Source organism: Phalacrocorax aristotelis, chromosome 5 (assembly GCF_949628215.1).
Source record: "Phalacrocorax aristotelis chromosome 5, bGulAri2.1, whole genome shotgun sequence".
Classification (NCBI taxonomy): domain Eukaryota; kingdom Metazoa; phylum Chordata; class Aves; order Suliformes; family Phalacrocoracidae; genus Phalacrocorax; species Phalacrocorax aristotelis.
This window is the reverse complement of record NC_134280.1, coordinates 4,921,295-4,936,294: the sequence shown is the minus strand read 5'-3', so window position 1 is coordinate 4,936,294 and position 15,000 is coordinate 4,921,295. Positions and strand designations below refer to the sequence as shown.

At 41.1% G+C, this 15,000-nt stretch overlaps 1 protein-coding gene across 18 annotated transcripts in view; it reads right to left on the bottom strand.

Annotated features, from left to right (window-relative positions):
• Nucleotides 1-15,000, bottom strand: part of QTMAN (queuosine-tRNA mannosyltransferase) — a 186,222-nt gene that overhangs the window by 17,590 nt on the left and 153,632 nt on the right. For 17 of the 18 annotated variants that reach the window (XR_012660581.1, XR_012660580.1, XM_075092800.1 and 14 more), the window contains one exon: nt 596-705. The exons of the other annotated variant lie outside the window; for it this stretch is intronic. Coding sequence is in view for 15 of the 17 variants with exons in the window: in XM_075092800.1 (XP_074948901.1) it covers nt 596-705 (110 nt within the window). In the remaining 2 variants the exon portion in view is untranslated. The remainder of the gene's footprint in view (nt 1-595; nt 706-15,000) is intronic. 18 annotated transcript variants of the gene reach the window in all.

Sequence of the window (15,000 nt, the reverse complement as noted above, 5' to 3'; positions counted from 1 at the left end):
CTCTTTCTTACCACACCACCTCAGGCACAAAGCGGTGTGTATTCAGAATAAACCCTCTTAGTTTTTCAGATGGGAGGAACTGTGTACAGGGCAGCGATTGTCAGAAACCGGGAAACGGAAGGAGTGTGCAAAAGCGTGGTATAAAAATATTAAAGATTAATGACAGCTTTCATGCCAGATACAAACCAGAAGCTCTCCACAGAAGTCCTCAACCTCACGTTTGAAAAGGAACTAAGTGTTTTCACCTGCTATAATCTCAGTCTGGATTTCAGATGAGCGACCTTGGCCTGACAGATTTTGTTTCCTATCTGAACCATCCAATCACGCACACCTATCTCTATATTTAAATAAATACAGAAGTGTTACTGAAACTCAAGTCATATATAAGGTCTTGCACTGCCAAGTAAAATAATAAATGCTTGCTCTCTTTAATAATTTTAATTGTAGGCAGATCAATATTATTTAGTTTTACAACTACAAAGATTTTAAACATGTTCTTTCACTAATACAGGAAAATATCTACGTGAAAACTACTTCTGAAAATATTAATTTTATGGTAACTTTACAGTAAAGGAAAAAGAAAAAAGAAAGGTACCTGGAATTTCAGTGAAAGCCTCTCCGAGGACGGACACATGAAAAGGTAGTTCTTTCTCTTTCAGTTTCAGCAGGACTTTAAAGAAAGTTTCAGGATCTTTGTCATGTTCCCTTGAAACAAACAGAATTTATCTCAGTATCATTTATGTCTACTTGTGGAATTGTTTTTTTTTTTTTTTTTGTTTATCAGAACAGTATTTCTCTTAAATTGTCCTTTTGGGGACTAAGCGCCTTCAGCATGATCTCCCTCTTTGCTCACGCCGCACAGTTGAATATTTTCCTCGACCCAGCACTCGGGATCAAAACTCAGATTCATCAGATTCGTATCTCTCTTTCCTGTCTTCAAATGATGCCTTCGCTCTTCGAATTACCAACTTTGAAAGTGAGAAGGACTGAGTAATATCTCACCTAGCTGAAGCTAAAGTGGTGTTAAAAAAAGGGTAGGGTATGAAAAAACCTGGCTGCTTTTTTTTTCCCCCCCTGTCAGAAAATATGTATACAGTCTCCATTCCAGTTTATCCCCTTTTCCAGGAGGAATAGGTTAATCAGAAACTTTTGCTAAAACCATAGCATTTCCCAAACTGGAATTTTATGAACCCATGCTCTACTCCTGAAAAGCTTCTGATCCATTCAGTGCTTTAGGTAAAGAAAGCAATAAACTAACACAAGGCATTTCCTACCTTTAGACTTTTAAGGAGTTAACTGGAAGTTAAAACAGAAAATAAGAATCGTACACTTGTTTATCATTTCAGTGAAAATAATATTTAAGGTTTGTATGGGCGTGACACTCAATGCCTTGAAACACAAGGTTGGTTATCTAAAAAGAAAATAAAAAGCCGATTTGCTAACCTGCCTTCCTTACTAGCACACAATGAAACATACCACGGATGATCTAAATTTCCCAAATTCGATACATTATATTAAAAATGAAATGAGATAATTCCCCCGCTCTAAGGTGAATATTATATCTTGCATTTAATTACTCTGCTTTAAATCACTGTATTTCGGACAGATGTGCACCATATGTCTTTAAAATATTTTGGTTTTATTTATTATTTAGAAAATTCCACTGTTTTCCTTCCTGTATTAAGGGAAAATCTATAGCTCAGCTGTCCTGGTGTCTTTCTTCACAGACTAATTTTGTAGAATGAATCTGTAGGTTTGTCACACTGCTATATGAAAGATTAATAATTATATCATTCAGGAAATCTGAAGCCAAATGACATCTGCAGCTCTACATGTGTTAATTTCTCATTCAGTCAATATTTTTGGTTTAGGGAATTAAAACAAATTAATCTTATAATTAATGTGACTTCCCTAGACTGAGAAATCTTCAGGAATTGTGGAGTTTTCGGAATTAGTTGCATTTTCTTAAAATAAAGCCAGATAATAATTACTTTAAGAAGTCCTCCATCTCCCAGATTTATTTTGTTCCCAATAATAAGGAGGAATGCAACTGCATAAGCTTCGTAATTTGTTTCACATCTGTGAACCAGGAGTTTTCACGGTGGCTCCAGTAACCGAAGTGGATACCAGCACTGGCTCGGACAGAGAATTTCTTCCAGTTGCAAAGATCCCAGAACTGCCTACTAGTTTGCTCACATCCTCACGCCTAAAGTAGCCACCTGTTTCTGGTAGGTAAATTATGTGTAGAACCACGTTGCCAGTGTTTTAGTTCCCTCCAAATGCCCAGCTGAAAGAGCCGGACACGGGGTGACAATAGAGGGTTCAGCCGTGGCTGGAAGGGAACGTCTCTATCGGAAATGTGCAAGTCTGCAAGGAAAATACCTTTGGTGCGGGGAGTCAGTGAAATTCATTATAATGTTTCCTCATATTATATGATCCTCATAATGTAGCCTCAGTTTCCCCTAGGCAGGATTTTGTGGGTGCTTTATAAGTGATCCCCATGATCCCGTATCTGATGCTGAGCTATGCACAGCTCATCCCGAGGTGGACCGAAACATCCCCGTACACAGAGCAGGCAGCCTCGACAGACAGAGCCACGACGCTTACAGGGGGATCTTTCCAAGCTCTTCACAGCCGCGCTATCGGCTTCGCAGTCACAAAAAGTCCTTCCAGCAAAGGATATGCTTTCCCTCTCCCTTTCCAGAAGAGACCAGGGGTCCCAGAGGCAGCCAAAAGTGGAGGATGTTGTTGGAGCCACATTGTCAAGGAGCTGGCAGGAGAATACGGAGCCTTACAGCTCGTCGAAGCCACATAAGCTGCACATATTTAGGAAAACTGATAGGAATTGGAAGTTGCAGCTTTGTTTAATAGGTGGGGAAGAACAGAAGGAAAATTTGGCACCCAGAAGGAATGCTGAAAGGGGAAACGTTTCCTCTGCACTGGAGCCTCTCTTATGGGTTTTCTGCTGTAGGTGATCCTCCTTCCATATCCCCTTTTAAAATATTTTGCTTTTATGTGATACTCTCAGATTTCAATAACACATTTTGTGAATCTTGTAACTTTTCTATTTGGGAGGTCATCTTACTCGATTTATCGGGTTCCGTGACTTCTCCATGCCACAACCATTTTATTTTCAGAAAAGACCTCCAGAAAGCTTCGAGCACGCGCACCTCCAGATCGCGATGTATTGTTATCCGTGCAAGTTAGTAAAGGTAGAGCTGCTCCCGGTAGAGAGCAATAAATAGTACAGGACCACCTCTTTACCGCATCAAAAAGAAGAGAGCTCTGTTTCTTGGCTGACATGGAGAAAATCATATACAATCCAGTCTGCCTTACTCAGCAACAACTGCTAAACACACCAGATTGTCATAGCAGTGATCGTGGAAAAAGATGAACACAATATGGAATGTCTGTTCTGTAAAGATCTGCTCAAAATGACGTGCACTTTTGGCTGCATCTGTTGCATTTTTGAGCTTTATTAAACAGTATTAATTATATATACTCCAGTTCCCTAAGAAGAACTGCAAAACTGTATAAAAGCTTGATATTGAAATGCAAACTTTTCCTCTAAGATATTATATTTGGGGAAAAATTAAGCTCATGCAATTCTAGGGTCTGGCTTTGTTGTTCAGTTTAGGTATTTGAAATGCTCTTGTATTTTTACTTGATTTGATATGCATCTGGTAAAGGACAAACAAGAACTGGGCACGGTACGAAGATGCTCTAAATTTCATTGTAAGAACATGAAAACATCGGAATGACCAAACTCCAGCTGTAAATGCTACAAAACAGACACAGGCACCATACCTGTACTCGGATTTGAGAGCACTGCCCTTGGAGAAATTAAATCTCCACATTTAGATATGGCACGCTACATTTTTTTACCCACGATTTTTTATTTTTGAGTCTAAAACACATTTTACAAGAGGCTCTTGAAGTCTCTCTTAAGGGCTGGCTGGGGTTTAGTGGTCTGGGTATGGGAACGTGGCCCGGGGTTCAGCCTGATTTAGTAACTTCCCTTTGTAATCTGAAATAAAACCTCCAAGACTGTCCTTGAAATGGGGAATGGGAGGGTGGTGGTAGCAGCAGCACCAGTATTGAGCCTCCGTTATCTCTGCCTTAGATTTTCTGTTTGTAAAATGGGTGTGACAGTATTATTTTTTCACCACAGAAGGATGCTGTCAGGATTAATTGATGACTTGACATCCCTCTTTTCAGCCTAAAATGATTAAAAAAAAGCAACTTCATAGCACTACGATGATGCTCCTCTATACAATTAATGGCAACCGTCTTCAAAACACCCTTCTGCTATTGAGGGATTTTGTGAATTCAGCTTGAGCCCTTGAGCCTTACCCTTTGCTAGAACTGGAAGAAGGGTGCACAGAGACCAGGTAAACTGGAGCCATTCCCTGGGGCTGCAGGATACCCACCTCCCTGACTAGGGATGGAAAACACATTTAAAAAAAAATAAATACAAGAAATAGCAGAATTTTGCCCTTCACATTATTCAGTGCATATTGATCTCTTGAATTTGAGTGAAATTCACTAAGAGACCCATATGGTCTTCCATGACTTAAGTTTCATTTTTGAAGTATATGCAAAGTTATCATACGTGGTGATAATCGCAGTTATTTAGGATGTGGAGGAAGACAACACATATAGCTACGCAATTAGGCAGCAGAAGAGTTGTGGAAAAGAGACTGGCTCAAAGGGGCAAAATAAACGCAGTCTCTTTAAAAAAAAAATTAAAACCTACAGTTTACGCAAGGTAATCAGTAACACAAAAGTGCTAAGCCAGGGGACAGAGTCTTAGTATTTGAGAAAATGCTGCGTAAAGGGTACGTAATGCTCCTGATAACAGCAGCTGTGTCGTGCCACATCTCTCAAGGTGCTACATATTCTGAAAGGGTTACAAATAAGCTCAGCTAAAAGCAATATTAAAAGGGCTGATCTTAATCTTCTTAGGATATTTAGCACGGGAGATTTTCAGTGGTAGAGAATCCCAAATTGTGAGGGCACGCAATAATATCTCACTTTTTACAGCGCCTTAAACCCAAGCAATTCCAACTGGGTGCCTCTCCTTCTGCCTCCCCATCTCCTAAAATCACCTGAATGTCAGATGGACAACAGTAGGAAACGGCAATGCTAAACCAGAAGCTAAAGTAGCATTTTAATTTTTTTTTTTCGTATTTTTTAGGATATACAGAAGAGCTAGAAGACAGATTTCTGCCTACCTGCAGTTATTGCTAGAAAATGGCTGACAGAACAGGCCACTGAAGTATCACTCATTATTTATGAAGCTGGGCAGCAGTCGTGGAGACAGAGCCAAAGACACCCAGGGAGGAGAGAAAGGGACAGGGGACATCAGCCAGGGAAAGGCACGGCTGCAGCAGAGCACAGGGAAGGCGTGAGGGGCAGGGACGGGGCTGGGGAACTCCGTGAGCACAGAATCAATGATTAAAAGAGAAGGAAATGAAGTTTCTAAGACAGAGTCCTTGAAGCGGATGACAGCGGTCCTTTAGTTTTGGGAAAGTGAAATAGCGAGGAGGGAGTCTGGCAGCAGACAGGGCAGATGAGATGGGCAAAAGGACGTCAAGGGGAAGAAAATCACAAGAAGAGGGAAAAAAAACCCCAAGAAATATTCAAGTTGAAAACTAAAAATGATGCATATCCAAACCCAGGGGGAAAAAAGATAAATATAGGAGAAATAGAAGAGAAAAAGGAAAAGGCATAGGCTTGGGAAAAATGAAAAAATACAGAAAAATCAGACTTGGAGACAGAGGGAAGCTGCAGAGAGCATTTGAGAGTGCTATCAGTGGTAGGGAGAAGGTCAGAAAAAACCCAGTAAAGATATAAATTAGGAAGCAAAAATAAAACAGCGTGGTAATTAAAGGAGGAGAACTGAAGAGGAAGAGAGCAAAGGCACGCAGCGGTGTTAGCAGGGAAGCAGAGCGCAGTGAGGGCGGAGAACAAAAGCACCATGGAGAAAAGGTAGAAAATCTGCAAAAATCCCTTGTAAAAGTGAACATTTTTGAAAGAATGGAGGTGAAGAAAAGCACGGGCAGTCACTGCTGTGAGAGAGGGCCGCGAGGCGAGCACGGCACCTCTATCACGCCCCGAGCCAGGAGCTGGAAGGTGCCTTTATCCCAGTAATGTTCTTCGTTTGGGTGATAACGGCAGGAACTTGAGGTTCTTTACTGTTTTGACTGATACAGTACAGACTTGGGGAGGGTGATGAAGGATGCCACAGGCCGATAAGGGGACTCGTATGACATCAGCCTCCTGTTGACCCTGTATCTGTCCAGGGCATTCTCAAGAAGCGAACAGCAGCACATCAATAAATGGTGCAGTCTCCGCATGCACGCTCTGCTGAACTAAAAATGGGGCTCCGTTTCATGTCAAACCTAACCTAAAGAACAATACCTGTGATTTTTTTCACCGTATTTACTGTATTACACTTTGATATTTTACGTTACATCTTGAGCTCGGCAAAATTTGAATACAGGTTTACTATAATCTAATAGAGTTAGAAAGTAGCAGTGCAGTCACAAAAAAATAAGCCTGGCCTTCAAAACAGAGAACTGTAGAGTTCTGGTCTTTTCCTGACGCTGATTTCCCAGGAGACGGCTCTGCCCAGGTTTCCCCATCTGTAAGATATGGTCTTACAGGAGCTTTCATTTACAGAAATGTGGTGAGGATCGGAGTCAGTAAATACTTCAGGAGGATAACCTTCTTAAAGCAGGAGACCCGTGTTACAAGCATGTTCAATATACCAAATGAAATACATGCTAGTCATTATTTTCACATAGGACAGAGGACTCTCCTAAATCAAGTGACTTTAATATACATTTTTTATGTTAACACTGGGGGGCGGGGCGGGAGAGGACAAAAAAAAATTAAAAATCTAACACAAAATTTCTGGTAACAGTGCTCATGGTAGCTGCAAAAGAGAAAATATTACTGCTGGGAAAGAGCTATTAGAAAAGAAAAGGGGAAAAAAGAAATGACTGTGAAAATGCAAACATGAAGGAAAAGTTAACTGCTTTCCACTTATTCAATTTATCACAGTATTTTTCCATCTTTTTACATTTCCAATATGAGGTAGAGGTAGACTGTAAATATGTAGTTAAGTCCAATGAGTTTTCTTCTTCAGCTGATACGCTTACAAAATGTCTTTGCTGTAATTGTGCCTCTAAACATTGTCTGGCATCATCAGCGTCAAAAGTTACCACAATATCTAACACCCCCTCAGTTAATAGAAAATGGAGTCAAGTAGAAAAAATGTTTTTGCATAAGTGTCACTGAGAAAAAGGACCCTATAGGATAAAATTTAGCTAGCCGTTTGGAGGTCCTACAAGCAAAAAAGGTCTCGATCCTTGCTTGTGCTTGCAAAACGCCTCTGCAAGCCAAGGAATTAAAAAATGGCACTAGAAAGGCAAAAACAGCTGAACAGTACCGGCAAATACAGCGTTTTATTTTCTATTATAGCCCGTGACGTATTTACAGTGAGGAGCGTGTATTTTACCTTCTGATTTTTTCAAATTGCTGGCCTGAGAAAAATGGGTGGCATTTTGCTTTACGCTGGAAAAGCATTTTCTCCTATCTTGTGTTATCTAGAGGAGATTCATAAAAAAAAGAACCTTGGGAGTTTATTGTTTAGATTCTTCTTCTTCTCCCCTCACAATTCATGAAGAAAAAACTCAAAATAAAATATTGCGCATTCTCTAACCAAAGAAACTTCAGGATCAGCATCAGTCATTGAGCCTCCTGCTTGTTTCCTAAAGAGAGATTAACCTTTGAAGACAAAGACAGATGTTTGGTCTCAGCTACCTTAGTGTAAAAATCAATGCACTTTCATTCAGATGCCTCTTCCTTTCTTTTACTCCAGCTTAGAGAACCTAGCTTGGCACAAGTACAGGATTGAGCTAAAAAACGTTTTTCTCACATTTGCAATACGACCCAGTAACTGCTACGGATGACCCCCAAACAGTTTCTTTAAAAAACAAAACAAAACAAACTTCCTTTTGTGTTCTAAAGGTAACATAACAAATGGTTTCCTGTTGTCGGGAGTCATGGCAGGCAAGATAAAATAATCTGAGTGACCCTGACAGCCCTGATAACCATACACAATATATGCTATTGTAATTCAACACACTAGAAAAGAAGTCATGTCATGGTAACAATAGATGGGTATGAATATGATAAAAGTGGATAAAAATCTACTCAGGTGGTTCTTTGGAAGAACAGAAGAAGAATCAAACGTAAGTTACTACTTAAAAACTACATTACTACACATTTGCCGGGAATGGCTATCCCACCACATGTGAGATTTCCTTCGTGGACTCACATCACCGAACTACAACTACTAAATACTCTGCCAGATTCGCTGTCTGGGTCCAAAAATAAGTCCTGGTCCTTACTGAGTAATACCCCGCGAGGAATCAGCTCAGGCACCTAGTGTAAGTCATCCTTTGTGGACTTGTGAAGCTGCCACCTCCAAGGATGAAGCTCCTAAGCAGGAACTTTCTTGGCACCAAGACCAAGGCTTGAAACTCTTTGTTCAACAAGACTAAAGTAACTACAAATCTCACCGTGTTATGAATGAGGAATCAACTCATTTCGCTGAGTCAGTTTTTGCACGAACACAACTGGGAAGAAGCAGAGATTACAGGACAAAGGGGAGGGGAAAAAAGGGTGAAAACACGGAGAAAAGGAAAGAGGGTGAGGAGAAGAAGAGAAAGGGAGAAGAGAATCAAACAGTTGCAGTGTGGTAAGAAGAGGAAATTAACTGGAAAGTGCTTTGAGGGAAAAAACCATAACGCCCCTATTATTGGTGAAAATAAGGAAGAACATTAGATCATTTGCTTAGGAAATACTTGATTTTTGTCTCCTGGAGGGTATTCGCATACTTTGGTCAGGGGTGCTGTGAATTACAAAGGGGGCTGGTGGCACCGACTGCTAAGTGTGCCTGGGACTTCTTATTACAAAACCTCTTTGGTCCTTGTTTATGATGTTTCCCAAGACTGAGGCTATCTTGGACTGTAATCTTCTAGAAAAATTCTGCCAAAAGTTTTCCAGAACATGCAAAGAACAAGATTTTTAAAAACGCAACACTACCCAGCAAAACTGCAAACCCTATCTTGTATATATTACATTTCAAATAAGCCTCTGTTTTAAGTATTGGAACTTTTTGTGTTAGAGTAAGAACTGAATATCTGGATGCATTTGATTTTGAGTCAAAGAGATGATCTTTGTTGCATGTGTTGGAAGTCTTCCTGAAAATGTAGCCAAGCCTTTGAAAAATTTCTTTTTGTTCCTGGTCACTGAATGGTCCATGTGTCTTGGGCACGCCTTAGGCTAAAGCTGGGCAAGACAGTCCTACTGTGGCAGGTCAGGCTGCTCAGACCCAGGCAGGATCTAACACAGATCTTGTCTTCAGTTTCTATGATTCCTCTACTGGATTCAGAATAAAATCACTGGACTTTGCAGAATAAAGAACTGGTTTATATGCACTCAAAATAAGGAACAACAAGAAAATGCAAGATTTGGTTAAGAAAATAAAGCAGTATAAGAGATGGGTTGAAGAGGCAGAAAGTGGTAATGGCAATGTATCCTCTTTTAGTTTGACTACAACTCTCAGACGTGGACCAGAATAAAGCAAAGGGGGCAAGTAAGATCTGATCGCTAGGACCAGTTATGCAAGAATAGCATGGCAAAGAAATAGTGAACTGAGTGAAGAAGTAGAAGAGATGGGGAAAATACACAACACAAGGCCAGCTCATATGGGTAAAAATGTGGTAACATGAATAAGGACACCGGCGTAAGAAACCACTGGGACAACACAGTCAGGTTGGACAATGGGCCTTAGGAGAAAACAGGGACCAATATGTTGTAGAAGGACCCTTGTGCAGACAGGGACTGAAACGATGGAGATGGGAAGGTTGAGTTGAGAAACTGGAGAAGAGAAAAATAAGATGTGAATTTGCTGCACAAGGAGACTATATAGGAGGAGATGCCCGAGGAACTGAGCACAGCAAAGAGAAAAGAGCTTTGAAAGAGAAAGGCCAAGACCAGCTTGGGTGAATGGAACAGAAAAGGATTGTTTCGATGGCAACAGGTGGAAGGGTGTAACCCCCTTCCTTCAGAGCCCTGAGAGGACTCCTTAGTCCCACCAGTTCGCATCCATTTCTGCTCAAAGACTTGGGTTTTGCAGTTGTACCAGAGGAAAAAGACAGCAGAAAATGCATCTCCTGTCATGGAAAAAGGGAGTGCCAAGCTTACTGGAGCTTTTATGGCAAACTGACGCTTCTTTTCCGAACTTAAATAATCTTCAAATGTTGAGATGATGCAGTTGTAGTCTTACGTTAACCCAAGATCAGTGTTTCAACCATGGATCTAATATTAAATTATTGTAACAGGCTTCAGAGGACGGAACCAAAGAGGCTGCCCTACAAGCACCTGGATAGCACAGAGGGAGTGAAGAAGGGAGGGTTCCGCATGTGACACTTTAAGCAGAATCTTTATGGTATTTAACTTTTTTCTAGTATTTAAGAAAAGAGGTACAGCAGAGTGCAAAACCATCCCCTGGAGCAGAAAACCACTCCTGGGGCTTGAATTTTGCTTTTGTTCCAGGTACCGGTGCTCTTGCAATCTGATACAATGCTTTACTGTTTGCGCCCCAGGTAAGACGCTGCTTCGACCTTTACTTTACAGGAGGGGAAAAAGGGTTTACACCAAATTGCTCTAAACTCAATGAGAAGCAGAATTAGGCCACAGAACTTAAAGAGAGAAAAGAAAGGAGAGCGCTTAGCAGAAGTGAAAGAACTAAGTGTATTTGGGGAAGCAGTGAGTAAAAAAAAAAGTTTTATTTTAATACGGTTCTTTTTCCGCCTATTAAGTTCTCCAGTATCAGAACGAAGTCTGCTAAAAGTTAGTAAATAAAAGGCTTTCAGGAGAGCTCTATTAAATCACTTATGACTTATCAAGTTAAAACTCCCACTCAGATATCTTAATAAAACTTTCAGAGAATGTATTTAATTTTCCTGGAAATCAGAAGCCAATTACTAATACAGGAGTTACTGTCTGCTACACCACCAATCAGCTTTCTGTAAATAGAATATTTACCAACAACTTGGATTTAGTTCCCTAAAGTTTCGGTTTCTGAAGGTCAAATAACTATGTAACTGCTTAATAAAGAAGCATAGAAGTACCTCTAAATATCTCCAAGCTCTGATGGGCTTATATTCTGCTCCTTAGGTGAGGTATTAGCAAAGCTTATTTATTTTCATTTCCAAGGCTTTTATTTGCTCATTCCCTTGTGGTAAAGCTGATTTCCATGATGATTCCCTTCTTAATTTTAATACCCTTTTTACTCATCATATAGACATAAGAATTTTCCATAAAATAATGAAACCCTTCCAAAGGAAATGAAGACAACTAGGAGAGGAAAGTAAACTACAGCTTACTTTTTTTTTTTTTTAAATTAATTGATCCACTGTCATATGCATATATGAAAGATTTTTTTTAATGAAAGGAAAATAAGGTTAATTAACATAAAACCCCTCACTCCTTGAGATGCTGAATTTTGTATTTTATCCATGCTGCCTTAAGTGCCTTGATTTCCCAGTAATGACCTAGTTCTCCTAATGAGTAACATTAACCCCTGGCTGTAGCTGTCCAGGACTTAATTGTCAACTGGAGCTGAAATAGGAGAGTTTGCCGATCAGCAGGTATGTGGTATATTAACTCATGTCATTTCAGACCCTAATAAATAAATCTGTTGCTAAGGCAACAGGAACATCAGCTGTATCACTTTTTCCTCCCCCCCCACCCTTTTAAAGGAAACTGCCTTTCACACCGCGCTTTTAAAAAAGGAAATTAACTACATGTAACCATAATTAGAAGAAACATCGTTTCTCATCTCAGAAACATATCTACATTAATGGAAAACGGCATTCAAAAGGAGGCTTTCTACTGTACTAGGGTAACTGAAATTATTTCCCTCAACTGAGGGAATGCAATTTGAAGTATGCATCTGAGTGAGAACAGATCACAAAATATTTTAGCTCTTCGTATTTCCGAGAGAGTTCCCCTCTCCCTTAGTACACTGCTGATGTCAACCGAGCAAACTGCTCCAACTCTTAATCGGGAGCCCAGGCAATTGAAACCATAGCAGAAAAAACACCACCCAAACCCCAAAACCTTCACTGCCCTCTGTGAGTCTTTCGATACGACTGTCAGACATGCAATCTTTTGGAGAGCTAAAAAACACCCCGTTTTCAGCTCATCAGATTTACCCGCTAATGAAAATTTAAGTACCTGGTTTAAACGTAGATGCTACTGCTCCTCCCTGTCCCATGGAAGCAGTTACCTGGCTCTTGCACGGGAAAAGCAAGAGGAAGCCAGGGCAACACAAACGCATCTCCAAAGGCTGATGTGATTCGGTGCAAAAGATGGTAACTCCCTTTCTGCCTCCGTTTCTCCACCTCTAAGAGCGGATCCTGAATACTCCTGTTTTAGACTAACAGATGCAAGGTTTTACAGAACAGCAAAGCATATGCCAGTGCAGGTAGTACAAGTATTTTCGTGTTAAGGTCTCGGAAGGAAGATCTTGGTACTCTTTGTTGGGGATGATGCACTGCCGAGGTCCCTCAGAGCCTCGCCGGTGAATGTCACAGCCCTCGCTTAATTCCTGCCATTCTACCGCGGGATGAAGTGTTTACCTGAAGATTTTTAAAATTGTTAGGTTCGCATTTCATTTATGACTATGGGACAGTTCTGAATCTCTAGTTATCCACATCTCAACCAGAGATCAGGCAGGAAGGGAATGGAAGAGAGGTTCATAAGGCCAATTACTGCTCTTGGAATCCTTACTATAGGCTCTGCTCATACTATAAACGTAACAAACTGCTCCTCAAAATTATACCTGGCTTTTTAGATGAAGAATATAGAGGTAACGCAAAGCATCTTTTTTTCTGTTATCAAAATTAGAGATGCCTCCTCCTCTGGACTATCAACTTCTTATAGCCCTTCAAGAAAACATGCTATAAGAAAGATGGAAAAAATGATGCTGAGATATCCACTACAGCAGGAGAGGTCTTCATTATATGCCGAACTTTTCTGCAAGCTCTTAAAACCAGTGATCAAGGAATAGCGGATCTTCTACTGAAAGAGGTCCATACCCCAAATCTCTGCCCACGGGAAGGAGCGTCAAGGTTAGATTTCACCAGTGAATGAGCAATGAAAGAAGAACTGATACTTCCAAACTCCCTTCCAGTTAACATTTAAATGTGAACTTCTTGGGGTATTTCATTAACTTTCTTATGTGCTTCTTATAAAAAGCTGGTGTCTGCTCTCAAAGGGAACTCTAGCTTGCATGAAGGTGAAGTTCCTCCTCCTCCGCAGCCTGTTTACAACGCTGAGGATGCCTGTGGAGGCTAACACCGTTCATGGGTACTCAAAGGTGATCTCTAGGTGGAGCACCTATTCTTTCATCTTTTGCGGTCTTGTCATACTGGCACCTTGATGGGATAAACTTTGGTCCATAATATTTGACAGTGTGAGGAAAAGATGACTTGGGTATAGATTCACTGTATTCTCAAATGTCTCTAGATTAAACAGTTTTGAGTTCTGAATTTGAAGGCAAACAGTAACTACACAAGTTCTGCGTTGCGCGGCCAAGGTGTAGAGGAACAAGGTGTTGCTATTAAAAAAATAGCCTTTCCAGGCTCCTCACCCTCGCAGCTTGCCAAGGACTTGTGCCCAGCTCGCTGACGAAGAGCTGCCCCATCACCCAAGGCACAACACTGACTGCACTACTTGGGGCAAGCCCTTTCCAAGGATTTGCTCCCAAGTGAAGGGGACCAGGTCCTCACGGTGGGCAACCACATGGTAGTACAGCAACAGTGATGCCAAAAGCAGCTTTCCTCCATGGACTCATTTCTTCAGCTCTTTGACCATGTGATACTCTACATTAAAAACAGGCAACTGGGCACCGTGCTATCTCTGTACACACCGTTTTCCCTTAGATAGAAATCTTCAGATAATTTTTGCAATCTAGATTTTTTTTTCTTCTGAATTTCCTCATCGTGACTTCCACCGCCGTTCCTCCCGCTCCTGTATCTCCTGCCCCACGTTCTTCCCCACGCTCTTGTCACACGCTGGTACGTACAGACACGAGATAATGGGCTTATCTGATCTTCCACGTGAATTGATAGCAGCTATTTGTTTGTATGTGTGTGTAAATTCTCGCTGATTCCCCATGTGATCTTTTATCACACCCACACAATTAGGGGAAGAAGTATTGATTTCTGACAACTTTCTCTTATCAAGTCTTTAACTGCTGAGATGATACAGCGCACACAGGGAAAAAAGAAAAACCGTAAGGCTTGGGTGAATGCCTTGAGTTAAAAGAAGCACTGTAGGCCTTCTCCATGAAAGAGAGAAGTAAAGAGGCCCCAATCTTATAACAAAATTATGTACGTGTCACCTGGATGATGAGACTGTGGTTGGGGCGCAGCGTGTTTGCAGCTTCGCACATCCACTGTCACGCTGGCATGCGAAAAGAGCTGAGGAACACGCTGGTGTACTCCAATTACAGCAAAAATAGCTTTGGCAAGTGTCTGCGGCCTCGTTGGGGGGCAGCGAGAGGGAAAAATGTACCTGGATAGATGCTGGTGGGCTAGTTTTCTGCGGGAGAGAAGGATCGTGGCACACCGGTCACTGCCATCACGTTTTATCACTTCGCAATGAAAACCTGTGGGACACTAGAAAGTTCTGACCAAATGTGAGAACTTGGTCCATCCATCACCAGAATCTTGCCCTCCGTTTCCAGCAAAGCCCATTTGCACAAAGGGAAGAGTAATTCCTTGGCATAGCCCTTGCAAGAAAGCAGCTCGGAAACCCATCGCAGCCTGTTATCCGGATCCTTGGCCATAAGTCATTGCTATTAGCAGTGCCTTGCTATAGATGTTTATAACAAAACATTAAAGACTTGGTGAG